Genomic DNA, 15159 nt, shown 5'->3' with positions numbered 1-15159 from the left:
ACACACAAAAACTACTACAGTAAATGGCAAATTGAAGAGAGCAGGGAACAAAATTCTGTGCACGTTGTGGCCCCAAGTGTGTTAAGAGGCAACAACAAGGTTGTGTTGTGAGCTGTGCCTGGCCTGCGTGTGGGGTCCCGCCCCATCCAGAGCCGCAGTCACCTGGCAGAAAGCCTCGTGCCGTTGGAGGTGGACACCGATGTGACGAACACCCCTCCGATCGATCCCTGAGCCATCTCTGAGAAGAGAAGAAAACGCAGCAAAGGTCACAGGTGGAGGCTCGCGCTACAACCAGGCGGCCACGGGCCGGACGGCCGGTCCCCCGAGCACCTTCCTCCCCAAGAGGGACCAACCATGACTGCCGGCTTGAGTGGGTGTGCCAGAGTGTAGCCAGTGCCAGGGACTTGTCCAGGGCCCTGGGGGGCGGCAGGTGCCCGGCGGTCCAATCCAGCCCAGCACCTCTGGGGGACAGCCCCCGCCACAGCTCTTTCACCACAAAGCCCCTTCCCTCTGTGGCCACGGCCCTGGTGCTCAGCAGAGAAGTCCCCAGAAGGGAAGGCAGTGGGAGGACCAGGGCTCAGCTCACCAGGCACACAGCTCCTCGCCCCTGAGTCAGGAGGAGGCCACGCTGGGTCACCTGGCAGGGGGCACCGACGGCCCTCTGGGGGTCGGGGGGGGGGCCATCCTGCCTGCGAGACCTCCAGCCCCACCCCACTTGCACACAGAAGGTGAAACCCTCACTTAGCACCTTCATCGCGTCAACTACACCGGCAAAGCCACAGCATGCCGCTGTGGCCTCCGCATGCCACGCTCCCCCTACCCCCACAGCCCCAGCCCTCCCGCCCAGGCCGTCCCTGCTCTCGCCAGACGTCCTGGGCTAGGGTGGGGCCCCCGTGGCTCGCGGACATGACTGACCTGTCACGTAGGGCTCCAGTGCCTTGGGCACCAGGCTCCTCGCTGTCTTTAGGTCCTGGGCAGAGCAGGTGCCAGATTCCAGGCCGCAGGCCATTCCCATGCGCTTCAGCACCTCAACGTCGTCGTGGATCTCAAACGTGTTGTCAAAGTTGAACAGGTACTCGAACCTGGGGACAGTCACCCCCAGAAAGGGAGTCACCTGCCATCTTCAAGACAGGGAGGGGCAGGAGTGGCTCCAGTCCCCTCAGCGGGAACGCCCCTCACCCCAAACTCACTTGGGCCCCTTTTCATCTGCTGTCCTGCCAAACCCACGGGCTCCACTCTGCGCTGCCTGCAGCACCGCCCCCCCCCCCCCCCGGGGAACACGCTCTCTGGATGTTTAAACAGGTGTGCTACTAACAACACCTCAGACTTTATCTGTTTCCCTTTTATGTATTTTTAAAATGTTTATCCATTTATTTTGAAAGAGGGAGAGAGAGTGTGAATGGGGAGGGGCAGAGAGAGAGGGAGAGAGAGTTCCAAGCAGGCTCCCTGCTGTCAGCAGAGCCTGATGCAGGGGCTCAAACTCGTGAACCCCAAGATCATGACCTGAGCCGAGACCTAGAGTCAGACGCTCACCCTACTAAGCCCCCCAGGGGCCCCTGTTTTCCTTTTAAAAGACAAATGTTTATAACCAGGGACGTGAGAAATGAGTCTGTACCTTAATTATGCTAAAAGACTGTACTTAATAATCAGAGTTAGTACTTGTACAAACGAGCAAGCAGATGCACTCTGTCTTTCCTAACTGGAGGGTGGCATCCTCCACTCCGACCTGAGCCTCAGCTGGGACCTGGGGGGGTGGGGGGGCCCTCCGGGGACTACCTACTTGTCATTGGAAATGCTGCAGTCGATGACAGTCTTCTTGCTGGTGTTGACGATGATGAAAGGCAGGTGGATGACCGAGTTTGGGGGAGGCGGCCGGCTGGCTTGCTGCTCTGCCTGGCGGTTCCTCTGCACCAGGTTCTTGAAGGCAATTTGCTACAAAAGAGGAGCCACCGCCAGCTGCTCACACCAGCTGCCTCGATCTAAGGCCTTGTCCACAGGAGTCCCCGACGACCCCACCCCCGGCCGCACAGCACAGAAACAGGGGTCGGCCCCTTGAGAGGTCAGAGAGGACAGTGGGCGGGGAGGGGGGGGCGGGGAGGGCATCAGGGCCCAGCAGAGAAAGCACACCCTGAAGAAAAGCACACACCCCGAGGAGAACGGATGCAGGCGCTCACACCTCTAAGACAGAAACATCCCCAGGACCGGCCTGTCCCCTGTATGCACCCACCCCAGAAGGCAGACATGCAGCCACACACCCAGAACCTCCCAGAGGAGCAAACGCCAGCACACCGCCGGGGCAGGGCTCTCTGGGGGCACAGGTGCTCAGCCCCAAAATGACAGCGCCTTCAGGATGACCCTCCCGCTGCTGTGGCAGAAAGCGCCCCTCCCTCCCCAGCTGGCCTGGTGCCTCGGTGCTCACCGAGCAGAAGGATGAGGGCGGGGGGTGCTGCTTTCCCGCCTTCCTGCCCAGCAAAGCATTCCCACCACAGGAGACCTCCTCTGGGGCGAAGGAGACACCGAGGCTCAGGTAGGGCACCCCCACACCCAGACCGCCCAGCGGGACAATACATACAGCCTCCGCCGTGGTCTGCAGGTGCGGGGCCAGCAGGCATCCCAACCTCCCTGCTGGCCCCTCCTGGACTTTCCCCTGTTCAGAGATCTCCCAACCTCAGCTGCTGGGCCTGTCTGTCCTGAGACCTCCCTACACTTCCCCCCAGAGTCCCAGGGCTCCCCCACATCCTCCAACCTGACCACAGGGCCTGTGGTCTCACTGCCCTTGGGGTGCAGGGCACCTCAATAAATCACCAAGTTATCTTCCCTTTCCTGACCACCCAGCACTTCTGTGGCAGCTGACCTCCCTGCACTGGACTCCCCCCCACTCCCAGGGCCCAGCCAGACGGCCCCAGCACCACAGCCTCAATCCAGGGACTGGCCACCCCTCCAGCAAGCTCTGTTTCTCCTTCCAACCCAGACAGACATCTCCAAGACCTTATAGGGACGAGGGCCCTACCTGCGGACATCTCTGCAGGTGCAGGGGACGGTGCCACCCACCGACCACGGGTGCTGACCTCTGACCCACACTCGCCATCACACCCCAGAACATGCTTCGTACCTGTCCTAGGGAAGGCTCACATGCTACCCTCCAAAGTGCATCCCTCCTGCCACTTAGACTCTGTGACAACCAGCACACACACTACACGTTTGCTCACACGCACTCTCTCTGGGAACAAGGCCCACGTCTAGAGTTCACGTCCGCGACGCCTGTGCAGGAGCCCAGTGGGTGCATTCAAACTCTCAAAGCAGAGATTTCACGAACGGGATCCCTTCTTACCCACTGAGGACCCGCTCCGAGGCTGCGGGCAGTACGACCCTGCTTGCACTACGTCTCCTATTCGTGCGCCTGTGACAGAGTCCGCGAGGTGCATGACACACAGCGCTCAGGACAACAATGGTGAGCCGTGTGAACATGCCCTCCCGCCCTCCGTCCTGTGCGTGAGCTGGCCAGGACACCATGTGGGCGCAGGGGCGCTTGCTGCGAGCAGGGCCGTTACCTGCAGGATGAGCTCCTGAAGCTGAGACTGCTTCTGCTTTATCCTTTCCAGCCTCCTCTGCCGCTCCACCTTCAAGACAAAGACCACACCGTCACAACGCATCTGACAGTGTCCCCGCAGGACAGGCCTGCCAGGAATCTCCTGGCAGGGAAACAGTCTAGAAGGGACGTGGCCCGTGGGATGGGACACGGGGGTGTTTCTTCAGTCTCAGAACAACACACCCTTCTCTGTCTTCTCTCGTTTTCTGGACACGGTTGATATAAAACTCAAATCCCACAAGCCAGGACTCAGAATTTACCTCCGCTGGGTGCACCGCCCTCGACTGGGCTGGGGCCCACAGAGCACAGACGAGCTGGATGGGCCACACACCAACATCTGGCGGGCAAGCGGGGGCACAGGGAAGTGGCGGACCCCTGGTCCAGGCAAGGCACACACAACACCACACCCCGAGCGGGCACCCCCGGGGCACCCACAACACCAGACCCCGAGTAGGCACCCACGGGGCACCCACAGCACCAGACCCCAAGCGGGCACCCACGGGGCACCCACACAAACATCTGCACCAAACACGCTGCTCTGGGGTACACCTACAGGGCACCATGGAAAATAATGGGTCAGCCACATACCTCTAGATTCTGACATTCCTGAGCCGAGTTGGTGGGCAGACCAATCCATTTGATCTCCTTTTTCTCCTTAGAGATGATGTTCATGGCCATCAGCACATTTAAGGCGTCATAGACTCGTCGTCTTATGTTCTTCTGGTCATAAGCCTGGGGAGGGCAGAGCAGAAGTTTTCCAGACCATCCAGAACAGTTCCCAGGGAAACACCTCAACAGCAGACCCGGACACACTCAAGATGGTACGCAGCAACCCGCCAGCGGTGGTAAGTCACTCACTCCTCGCGTCCCCACGGAATGTGAAGGGAGAGTCAGAGCCCGCGCACGACTAGATCTGGGGCGAGAGGGCCCCGCACCCCAGGTAGGTCAGGAACACTCTTCAGTGTGGTTCTCTGACTCGTGTGTGTGTGTGTGTGTGTGTGTGTGTGTGTGTGTGTGTCTCAAATTGCTTCAGAAAACACCAGCGGGCGCCATGAGACACCAGGCCTCCCCGCCACGCAGCGCACACTCACAGATTCATTCGGTAGGATGTGGTTGTCGGCGGCACTGAACTCGGCAACCAGCTCGTCGGCCACCTCGTTGTAGGACGTGGTCCCCTTCCTCTGCACCTTCTCACAGACTTTCATGGAGAAGTGTCGCAGGCCCTTCCCGTTCTTCTCCCCTTTCCGGTGCCGCTTCCTTCAAAACACAGAGGAATGGCAGCGCCCTCAGCACCCTCAGCATCCGCGTCGCAGCAACGCGCTCACCCACAGGCCCGGCAAGAGGGGCGAGGCCGAGCCCCCACGCGCACACCCAGGGACCTGGCTCATCTGCAGACTGCTGCGCACGGTGATGGGGCCGAGGCTCCCTCCTCTAAGGGCCAGGCCTCACACATGCGTCGGCCCCCGGGACGGGCGGACGCCGGATGTGCACAGACGCACTGACACCGCTGCTTAAGAGCACATCAACTGACACAGGGATGGTGGGCGTTTCACTGCAAATTTAAGAATTCTGGGGGAGGATGTGAGCTTTCAGCCACCGACACTGAAGGCTGGAGGGCACTTCAGACTGGGGGGAACCCAGCATCTCAACTTAAGTCACCACAGCAAGGAAAGGGTGGCTCTGAGTTTCTCAATGGATGATTCAGGGAATGATGGTTTTTGCTTTAGGACCAATACAGACATAATTCCAAAAGTCTTTGTTTTTAAGGAAAGTCACAGAGCTGACCTTCGAGTACAATCGTTTTCTCACTGGCTGCCTTTACTGGAGGAAAGGGTCAAAGTGACAGTGTGGTGGGACCATCCAATGGGGTGTCACCCGTGGAACAGCCGAGTTACAGCGTTGCAGCGGGTGAGGCTGCTTTGAGATCCGTGCTCCCTAGATGCTACTTTGCGGTGCAGACAACGGAAAAAGCGTCAAAGTTACTGCAGCGTGGAGAAGCCAGCTTCCTCCTCTTCTTCCACCAAGAGCTCCCCCGAACCATGGGGGCAGGGGTGACTCCCCACCCTTTACAGTGTGGACCCCCGAACCGTGGGGGCAGGGGCGACTCCCCACCCTTTACATTGTGGCCCCCCCAAACCATGAAGCAGGGGCAACTCCCACCCTTTATAGTGTGGACCCCCGAACCACGGGGGCAGGGGTGACTCCCCACCCTTTACAGTGTGGACCCCCGAACCGCGGGGCAGGGGCGACTCCCCACCCTTTACAGTGTGGCCCCCCCCGAACCGTGGGGGCGCTCCCCTGCAGCCAGACTTCTCCTTTTTGAGGAAAAGCGTGCCCTGACTTTGGCTGTGGCGGCCGGCCCGCGTGGCCCAGAGAGCTGGGGGTACAAGTCTAGGCAATGTGCTCACCCGGCAGACCAAGGTGAGGGGTCTGAAGGCTGGTTCTGTGAGACAAAGTGAGTGTTAGGGGTGTGTGGGCTTCCTACCACGATAGTGTTGGGCGCTGCAGGTCTCTGAGGCGTACCAATTACCTACAGTCAAAAGAGACAATTCAGAGCACAATCAGAAATCTCCCACACGTGACCCTACCATTCTTACTCCCCATCATCTCCAGCCACTGCTGAGTCTCTCGAGCCACGAAAATTGGGGAGAACATGGTGTGTGAGCAACACCCAACGGCTGATGCTGTAGCCATGGGTGCCATTATCTCACTTGGGTTCTGAACCGTCGCTTCCCTCAGCCACCTCAGGCGTCCTCCCCGTCCAACAAGAGCAGCAGAAAACGCCCCACCCGAGGAGGCCGTGCTTAATGGTGGTTGACGTGGTTAACAGTGGGGCATGCCACGCAAGCCTCAGGGAACGCCCCCCATTCCACTTGCCCTAGTTTACTTTCCCCGTCCTTTTCATGACATGGACAAGGGTGAAATTCTGTCTTCCAGGCGTGAAGTCAGGCCAAAACGCAAACAGAAAAACTCTCAGAACAGAGGGGTCACAGGGCAGGGCTTGCAGTGCCCCACCAGCCCATCCACGTGTGGGAGCCTCATCCTGGCGGCGGCTTGTGGGGGCCCCGGCACCCCAAATAGTGCAGGGCAGGGAGGAGGGAGGCAATTAGCACTGGGAGCAAGTGTGACCCACCCTGCACGCAGGGCAGCTGAGTCTGAGCGCCCCACACCATCTCCGCACCAAAGGAAGGGGAAGCCTGGTTTGTCTTTGACAAGGACTTAGAATTTGGCCCCATCCATTAATACGCAAATATTCACATGGGGGACACAGTCATTGCTGCATAGAGCCCAGTAAATATGTCCGTTTTCCAGGATCTTGTACGAGACTCCACCCACACCAAGAACGGTCAGAACAGTACCTCCCAGTTTCTGCACAGACAAGAGCTTAGCGACACGAGGACACTGTCAAATGAGTCAAGGTCAGGCACCAGGTGCTGGGGCACCAGGTGCCAGGGCAGACCTTTGTGGGGACAGGTGCAGCCTTAGGGACTCACCAGGCCCACCGTTCAAGCCAGGGGGATGCTTCCTGCACCCCTTCTTAGCGGGATGAATGTGCTGTGGCCATGGGACAGGTCTCCTGTCAGAGCTAAAGACTCATCAACCATAGAAAGAAAAATGCTCAACTCAATTTCCTTCTATTTTAATTCTCATTTCCAATAATCAAAGTTTCATCACAGTGCTTTCCAAACTGGGGACCACCCTTGTTCGAAAGCCATGAAATCAAATAGCAAGCTTTCTGAAAAAAGAGGACAAGACAGAACAAATCCCCAGACAGGAGATGTACCTTGTGAACCTTCTGTTTCTGTTAAATGAATGCGTGTGTTCACGGGGCCCTAGGTCACTGTGGAGAACGTGCTTTAGCCATGGCTCAGGGTAGACAGTTTGGGAAACACGGACACCTGTCACTCATGGCTATTACTGGACACATTTTACAAGGACTTGGTTCATTACGCTCTCAGGAGAGCAGATTTAGGACACCAGAGCCCACATGGACAGGCAGGAGAGTCACAAGAGGGCTCCTGACATCTGGCCTGGGCCCCGCAGCCGGCACCCTCGCCCTTTCCCCTCCCTCAGCTGGACCTCTCGGTGCATCTATTCTACAATGAGAACACAGCAGATGCGCTGAGCTGCTCACTGTGAGCATGGCCTCACTGGGGGAAAAGGAAACTGTCCTTGCTCTGCCCCGCTCGTCTTAACCACTCTCCCGGAAGCCGTGCCCATGGGCACTGCCTCAGGCGGGGCCCGGGCAGAGCCCCTCGAGAGCCTGAGCACATTCACATCACATGAAGACAAAGCCTGGGCTCTCGGGTCACAATGTGCCAACCCTTTCACCATCAACCCGCTGGCAGATGAAGGTTGAGGGACGCCTTACAGCGTGTGAGCTGTAGCTCCGAGCACTGGATCTACCAAGGAGGAGTTACCATCATTAGCTCCACCTGGAAACAGCCTGACCCAGACTGGGACTTAACTCCCAGACTGACCAAGGGTGAGGCACCGTTAGAAAAATCCTCGTTAACTCTCCTCCATACTATGCACCCTGGCCGTGAAAGCAGAACTGATCCTATAATTAAGAAGGTTTCACAAGCTGAAGCTGCTAGAATACATAACACCTAAAAATAAAATGAGTTACAGAATAAAACATAGAGTAGAATATTTAACTTATATCAGAAAGACATTTATTAAAAGGGTGTGATGAGCCAAAAATGGTCTAGGACTTCGACATACTATTGCTTTGAAAAACCCACAGCAACTCTGCTAGAAAAGCAGTCACGCTTCACTGACAGGGTAAGTGACAGGGCACGTCCTCAGCTGCAGGGGACGCTCACCCAGAAGCAGGCACTCAGGAGGGCAGCGAACATCCTGCTCTCCATGCTGCTCACGCCCAGGGTTGGGGCTGCTTCAGTGTGACCAGAGCCCCGTGAGCAAGGGCCGAGTCCCATAGGGGATCAATCCGTGGGAGGCACCCAGCATGGTCCCCAGAACAGGGACACACCTGTCCTGGCACCTGACGGCCCACAGAGCCCCGAAACCACTGGGGGCTCCACAAGGACACCACCCTCATTTCCCAAGCAAGGGAGTGATGTACCCTCTGAGCTTGTGGGGCAGACGCAGGGCCCGAGCCAGGAAAGCAACACACTCCGCAGGTACATGCTCCTGAAGCGTGAGGCAGGTGGCCATCCCAGCGCTGTGGGCACTTGAGAGGGAGCGCATCTCCGTCCAGAACCCGCCAGCCCGCCAGCCCAGGGCCCCTTACCACTTGCTGTGCAATGTTGACATTGGACTGTCCGAACGTTTTTGGCAGGAGCTGCTTCCCCAGCGTGCTCACCGTGGAGGGGTGGACGGCGACCAAGGACACCACGCCTACAACACAAGGAGGTAACAGGTGAGGGCCCTTCTGGATTAAGGCTGCAGGGGACAGCTTCAGGATGATGATGCTTCCAATCAGATTCTTACCTTCCCTACTTTTATCATTTCCCATCTGTGGGTCAATTGCAGATCCCGCTACTAAGTTGAACCCTTGTCCGTGTGGACGTGACCACCAGGCCCTCCTGGGTGCTTTCATGTCCCTGGGATGGGGCTCAGCCCCAGGCACATCACCAACCTGCCCTGAGCCCTAGGGGGCTGCCTGCTGACCTACAGAATGTTCCAGGGGGACTAGAGAGCCTGGGAGAGCAGCTCTGAAAGCCTACAATTCTGCGACAATTATAGTGTTCAAATTAGAAGCCACTATGTTCCAGCATTTCACTATATGTTTGCAAAACTAGTTTAGAAATCTAACATTCTTTTTCCTGGAGCAGTAGAGTCAAGTGTCTGTTTCTAGGAAGAAAAATGCCCCATGAGGATGCTGCTGCCTCTCTGAAGACACAGTCAGTCTCCTCACAAAGGAGGGGGAGGGTACATGAGGAGACAAATCCCCTCCTTCAACAGGTGTTTGCAAAGAGTTCTGTGTGCCTGCTCTGTCCTCGGTGCTGAAGACACAACAGAGAATAAAAATGGTAAAACATTTCATTTTACATATTAAATAAGAAAATCAAAGCAGAAATATAAAAACTCAAAATGTAAAAAATAAAGCCCTGTGGTGCTGGCATCGAAGGCAGAGAGAACATGAACAGGAAGCAGTGGCCCTAAAGGAGCCCCGGGGCCGGGGGGAGGGGAGGGTGGTTGAGAGTAGGGTGAATGCGGTCCTTACAGACAAGGGCCTGAGTGTGCCAGGGGAAGAGCCGCCCGGACCCCAGTCCCTGCCACACGGGGAGAGGAGAGCTCTGCGCTGGTCATGCCCCACACCCCTGGCCCCTGAAGCAGAACTGCCTCCTGTGGCCACCGAGGGCAGGTCTTGCATAAGGCAGACTCAGATGGCGTTTCTTCATTTCACGGGCTCTGCCTCATGACAGCCTCCAAATAACAGTAAGACACAGTCTTCAATCCAGCCTGGTCTAAGTTTCATTTTTGAACCTTTTACAGTCCACACGCTTTAAAGAATAGACTCCAGGGGCGCCCGGGGGGCTCAGTCGGTTCAGCGTCTGACCTTAGCCCAGGTGATAACCTCACGGCCCGTGGGTTCGAGCCCCGTTGTCGGGCTCTGTGCTGACAGCTCGGAGCCTGGAGCTGCTTTGGATTTTGTCTCCCTCTCTCTCTGCCCCTACCCAGCTCATGCTTGCTCACTCGCTCGCTCGCTCTCAAAAATAAACATTAAAAAAAAAAGAACAGACTTCAGATTTCAATACACAATGAATCTTACTGCCACATACAAACACTGAATAATTTCTCTTGATAACCTAAGTCATCAAGACATTCGTCCATCAAACCAACTGACTGAATGTTAGCGTTTTCACCGACACCAGCAGATATTTGTTTTCTGTAAATGTTTGTTTGCTTCAAGTTTTATTTTTCTCTAAACACAGAGACCTGTATCTTAACAAAAGCAAACATTATTTTAAATGTTTATTTTTGAGAGACAGAACATGAGCAGCGAAGGAGCAGAGAGAGAGGTAGGCGGGACAGAGGATCCAAAGCAGGCTCTGAACTGTTAGCACAGAGCCCAACACGGGGCTCGAATTCACAAGCCGTGAGATCATGAACTGAGCCGAAGTCAGACGCTCAACCGAATGAGCCACCCAGGCACCCCCAAAAGCAAATTTTTAATGATTGTTTTAGATATACAAAAGACGGTTTAAAAGACAAAAATAAAGTTATTCTGTTTTGCACAGAGAGATTTAAAACACAAACGTGTTAGTCATTTCAAAGTCACACATGAGATTATTATCAGGTAATTAACAGGTTTTTAGGAATACTGAATTGATTCGTAAAACGATAAACTTGGGGTTTTTTTCCTTTATTTTACAAATGATCCCGTCAACATCAGCAGCCCCAGCAGCTGTTAAGATATTAAAATAAAGTAAAATAAACGAGGTCAGAACACGGCCACATCTGGGCCAGAGCCGCGGGTGCGGCCACAGAGGACAACACTGAGCGCTCAGAACCACAGGAACGTCCACCTACAAAACCACGTGCTCACCCGCCAGGGCAACGGCAGAGCTGATAGGCAGAGTGGATCGGGGCCAGGCCCCCTCTGGTTCTCACCAGGGTCTCCCTGTTCTCTGAGACACTCTTCAGCACTAAGAACTACCACACAATCTTTCTCCAGTATGACCTAGAATTAACTACTTTCCTTTTATCCTATTTGCTCAAGAGGCTGAAACAGCAAAGCTCACCGTCCGGTCCAGAGACCCGCCCCAGCTGCGCCCCCACCTGGCCCCGCCTGCAAACATCAGGGCTTAATGGGTGTGCTCTGTCCATTTTTCGTACTTTTCCATGCACATCCATAAATCCAAGAAAGCAGAAGTATTGCTCGTGTGGGCCTTTGAAACCCAGAAAATTATCTACATCTCACATAACTTTGCTCACACTGTCGCTGAGACTTGTCCACAGAAAGGTCTAGTTGATTCCTTGAATCTGTGCCGTTCCGTTACAGTACGTTGATTATACAAATACACAAATGTTCCTACTGAGACACCGCAGGTAACATCGGGCCGTCTGGCCTCCTCCTGCCGCTGGCGTGCCCTCACGCAGGTGCGCCAAGAGGACCATCTGTGCTATGGGCTTCCACATGGCACCTCCACAGGGCTGTTCTGCACACACCACACACGCGCCCCGCACACACATGCACGACACACGTGTGCACACACCACACATATGCACCACACACGCACTGCACACACGTGTACGCACATGCATGCACACACCACACATGTGCACAGCACACACACACGCACATATGCATGACACACATGTGCACACAAACCACAGTGCACCGCACACACATGCATGACACACGTGTGCGCACACCACACATGTGCACCACACATGCATGCACACACCGTACACGTGCACCACATGCACGACACATGTGTGAGCACACATGTACACACCACACATACCACACATGCATGACACACGCGTGCACATCACACCACATGTGTGCAAGGCACACACACGTACGCACACCACACACATGCATGCCACGCGCACACACCACATGTGCACATCACACACCATGCACCACACACGTGTGCACCCAGGCAGCCTGTGTCCCCCTCTCCAGGGTTCCTACCAACTGCTGACTCAGGGAAGACACGTCACTTTTTAACAATCTCAAGGATGTGATTCATTTTTAGTTTAATCTGACCAAAGATATCAGAATGCTTAACACACTTTGCTGACAAAGACCACCACACTTCAACCTACTTACACTCCCGTTTACAAGACGGGCTAACCTGTAACACAGCCTAGAGTTTACTCACTACAAGCACAACTACTTTAGCTGTATGCTCTCTTTAGTGCCTTTTGTTAAAGGAACTAGGTGACAAAATATTTTATTTTTTTTTTAATGTTTATTTATTTTTGAGAGACCGAGACAGAGCGCGAGCAGGGGAGGGGCAGAGAGGGAGGGAGACACAGAATCCGAACAGGCTCCAGGCTCTGAGCTGTCAGCAGAGAGCCCGACGTGGGGCCTGAACCCATGAACTGCGAGATCGTGACCTGAGCCAAAGTCGGACGCTTTACCCACTGAGCCCCTCCCCCGGCGCCCCTGAAATATTTTCAACTATAACATCACGAAACAGAGAATTCCTCTCTTGGCGACAAAAGGAGTTAGAACATATGTGGTCTGAGCTATTATAACCCTGAACAGGAAAAGGATTCTAGAAGTATTCCATAAGCATATTCTTACAATTAGCAATCACAATTCATTAATACCTATGGGCTTTAAGACAGATTATGAAATCATAAGGTTTAATGTCTTCTTGAAAATAATTTCAACCATTTCTAAGTTCTAAGAACCTAGTATTTTAAGAGTTGCTCTCCTGCCCGCCATGCTAGAAATACCCCAAGCGCTAAGACGGCGGCCCCCGCACAGCCCTGCCCCTGCACAGCAGGCGCCAGAATGGCCCTGCGGCCCAAGGAGGGAGGCAGGCTCTGCAGGGGCACCTCCCGGTGGGTGGGAGCCGAGGTGCCCAGCATCTCAGGGCCTCGACCACACCCAGACCGCTCCTCTGGGAGCGCATCTCCTCTGCAGACCGGTCTTCCTGGCCAGCCCAGCAGCAGGGTTTGGCGTGTGAAACATGTGATCACTTTGTGCTCCAGATGTCGTCTGGGTTCAAACAATGGTGCCTCTGCTCTGCGCTCCCCGAGAGGGGCCAGGCCGCTTCCCCCGCAACAGCCGTGTGTGCAGGTGCACGCACATCTGTGAGGGTGCCGTTCCCGCATCTCTGGGATGATCCCACAACGCCAAGCTGTCGGCCACCTGTCACTGGTGTTCATCTCTCCTGCCTGGGAGCCCGTCCTCAGGGGAAGGGCAACTCTGAAGCAGAAGGAAAATGGCAGACGTCACAGGACACGTCCTGTCACCAGTCAGACCCAGCCACATCCCGCGACCTTCTGCGGGAGCTGCCTCCTGCACCAGGCGCTTGGGGTGCACAGCCCTTCAGGGAAAACAGTCAGCAGGCATCAGAGCACTCCATCAAGGTGCCAGGCGACAAAAGGCAGCACCGCAAACTACCAGAAATGGCCCGGCTGCAGATGAGCAAAGTCACACAGCCACAGGGAGGATCAGTGCGTGCAGATACCACACACACATGCACACGACGTGTCAGGACACACGCTTAAGCACACGTTTACATCGTGAGCCGTTTCTGCAGCGAGCGTGCACGACATGTACGCAGAGGCCAGAGGAGAGGAAGAGGCCGCACACAGGCCGTGGCTCTGGACTGGTTCTGTGTGGAGGGCGGGCAAGCAGCGGGCACATCGGGAGGGCGTGGGCATATACGTGCCGGGGCCCACGGCCTGAACCCTGGGGCAGCAGCCGCACGGCTGGAAGAGGAGGCTCCAGCAGGAACAGTGGCAACAAAATGTTGCCAGCAAAGCACCTGGCCAGACCCCTACCAGCAGGGCAGGCCCAGGAGCAAGGGGGCCCACACCCACCAGGCCACCAGAACCTGAAATGCCGGCAAAGGAGGCGCCACTATAGCTATGCGGCGCCAGGCGCCCACGTGTTTGGTGCGGCCACACACACACACCTCATGCCCTGGCTCCCACTCCAGAGCGCCTGCCCCAAACACAGGAACAAATGTGCACGTGAAGGCTCACACAGCATCAAAGCCGTCGGCGAAGCCCTGGGAGCAACCCAATGGCTGTCACAGCAAACAACGTAGCCTTTGTTGTCTTGGACCGCATTGGGGCCTCTGGCCTTCAGGGCCCGTGGGCACAGGAGGCTGTGACTTCAGCACACCTTCTGGGGAAAACAGCTCTTTGAATCTTGCAGGCGTGACAACCGACTTGATGTGAGCACCAAGGCGCTTGTCCCCAGCTATCCGATCACAGACCAGCCGCAAGCCGCCATTAGGTAGGGGAGACCACCCTCCAGAGCCCCCTAACCAGGCAAAGACTTTCAGAGCAAATCCTCAGGTCTCCTCCACGAGGAAGGAGTGGCCGCCTCCAACCCCACTTCTTGCCTGTGTCCGGCCTGCCGGCCCCCTTGTCACAGGGACCGATCCCACAACAACGAACCTCCCTCCCACTCACCACACGTCTCCCGTAGGCTCTGCCTCTGGAGAAGTCTGCAGACACTGGCACCTGGAAATGGGCCACAGGCAGCAGCCAGAGGAGCAGAAGAGGCAGGTGAAGAAGCACGGGCAGCTCTGGAGGCTGAGACAGGAGCAGAGTCAAGGCCAGGACCCAGGGAATGGGAATGCGCAAGACCCCAGTGTGAGGGGGCATCACAGCCAGAGCTTAGGCAGGAGCAGGCACGGGGAGCCTCACCTCAGGAAGGGTTCACTGGCCCCAGCCGAGGGCAGCAGGGTCACTGGGGCTCCCAAACTCTCAGCAGGTGGAGCTAGGAGCAGCTGGGAGGCAGCCCTGTAGGCGTGGCACATGCGGACAGGAAGCAGGACGGGCCCCTGCCCCCTCATGGCCCAGCCTCCACCAGGTCTGGCCATGGCCTTCCTTTTGACTCCCCATCCCTACCCCCAGCGAGAACCAACTCCTGCCCTTCACGGTCCCTCCAGATAGACAGG

At 56.2% G+C, this 15159-nt stretch overlaps 1 protein-coding gene across 4 annotated transcripts in view; it reads right to left on the bottom strand.

The window, feature by feature from the left end:
• TFDP1 (transcription factor Dp-1) overlaps positions 1-15159 on the bottom strand; it is a 40135-nt gene that overhangs the window by 3636 nt on the left and 21340 nt on the right. For 2 of the 4 annotated variants that reach the window (XM_032592530.1, XM_030314531.1), the window contains 8 exons: positions 8844-8950; positions 5998-6119; positions 4681-4846; positions 4178-4321; positions 3552-3620; positions 1781-1932; positions 916-1082; positions 163-238 (listed from right to left, as the gene is read on the bottom strand). In XM_032592530.1, the coding sequence (XP_032448421.1) occupies positions 163-238; positions 916-1082; positions 1781-1932; positions 3552-3620; positions 4178-4321; positions 4681-4846; positions 5998-6119; positions 8844-8950 (1003 nt within the window). Of the gene's footprint in view, positions 1-162; positions 239-915; positions 1122-1780; positions 1933-3551; positions 3621-4177; positions 4322-4680; positions 4847-5997; positions 6120-8843; positions 8951-15159 lie in introns of all 4 variants that reach the window. The other 2 variants (XM_030314530.1, XM_030314529.1) reach the window with 1 other exon arrangement.

Source organism: Lynx canadensis, chromosome A1 (assembly GCF_007474595.2).
Source record: "Lynx canadensis isolate LIC74 chromosome A1, mLynCan4.pri.v2, whole genome shotgun sequence".
Classification (NCBI taxonomy): domain Eukaryota; kingdom Metazoa; phylum Chordata; class Mammalia; order Carnivora; family Felidae; genus Lynx; species Lynx canadensis.
Note: the sequence above shows the minus strand (reverse complement) of the source record. Positions and strands in the feature narration are given on the sequence as shown.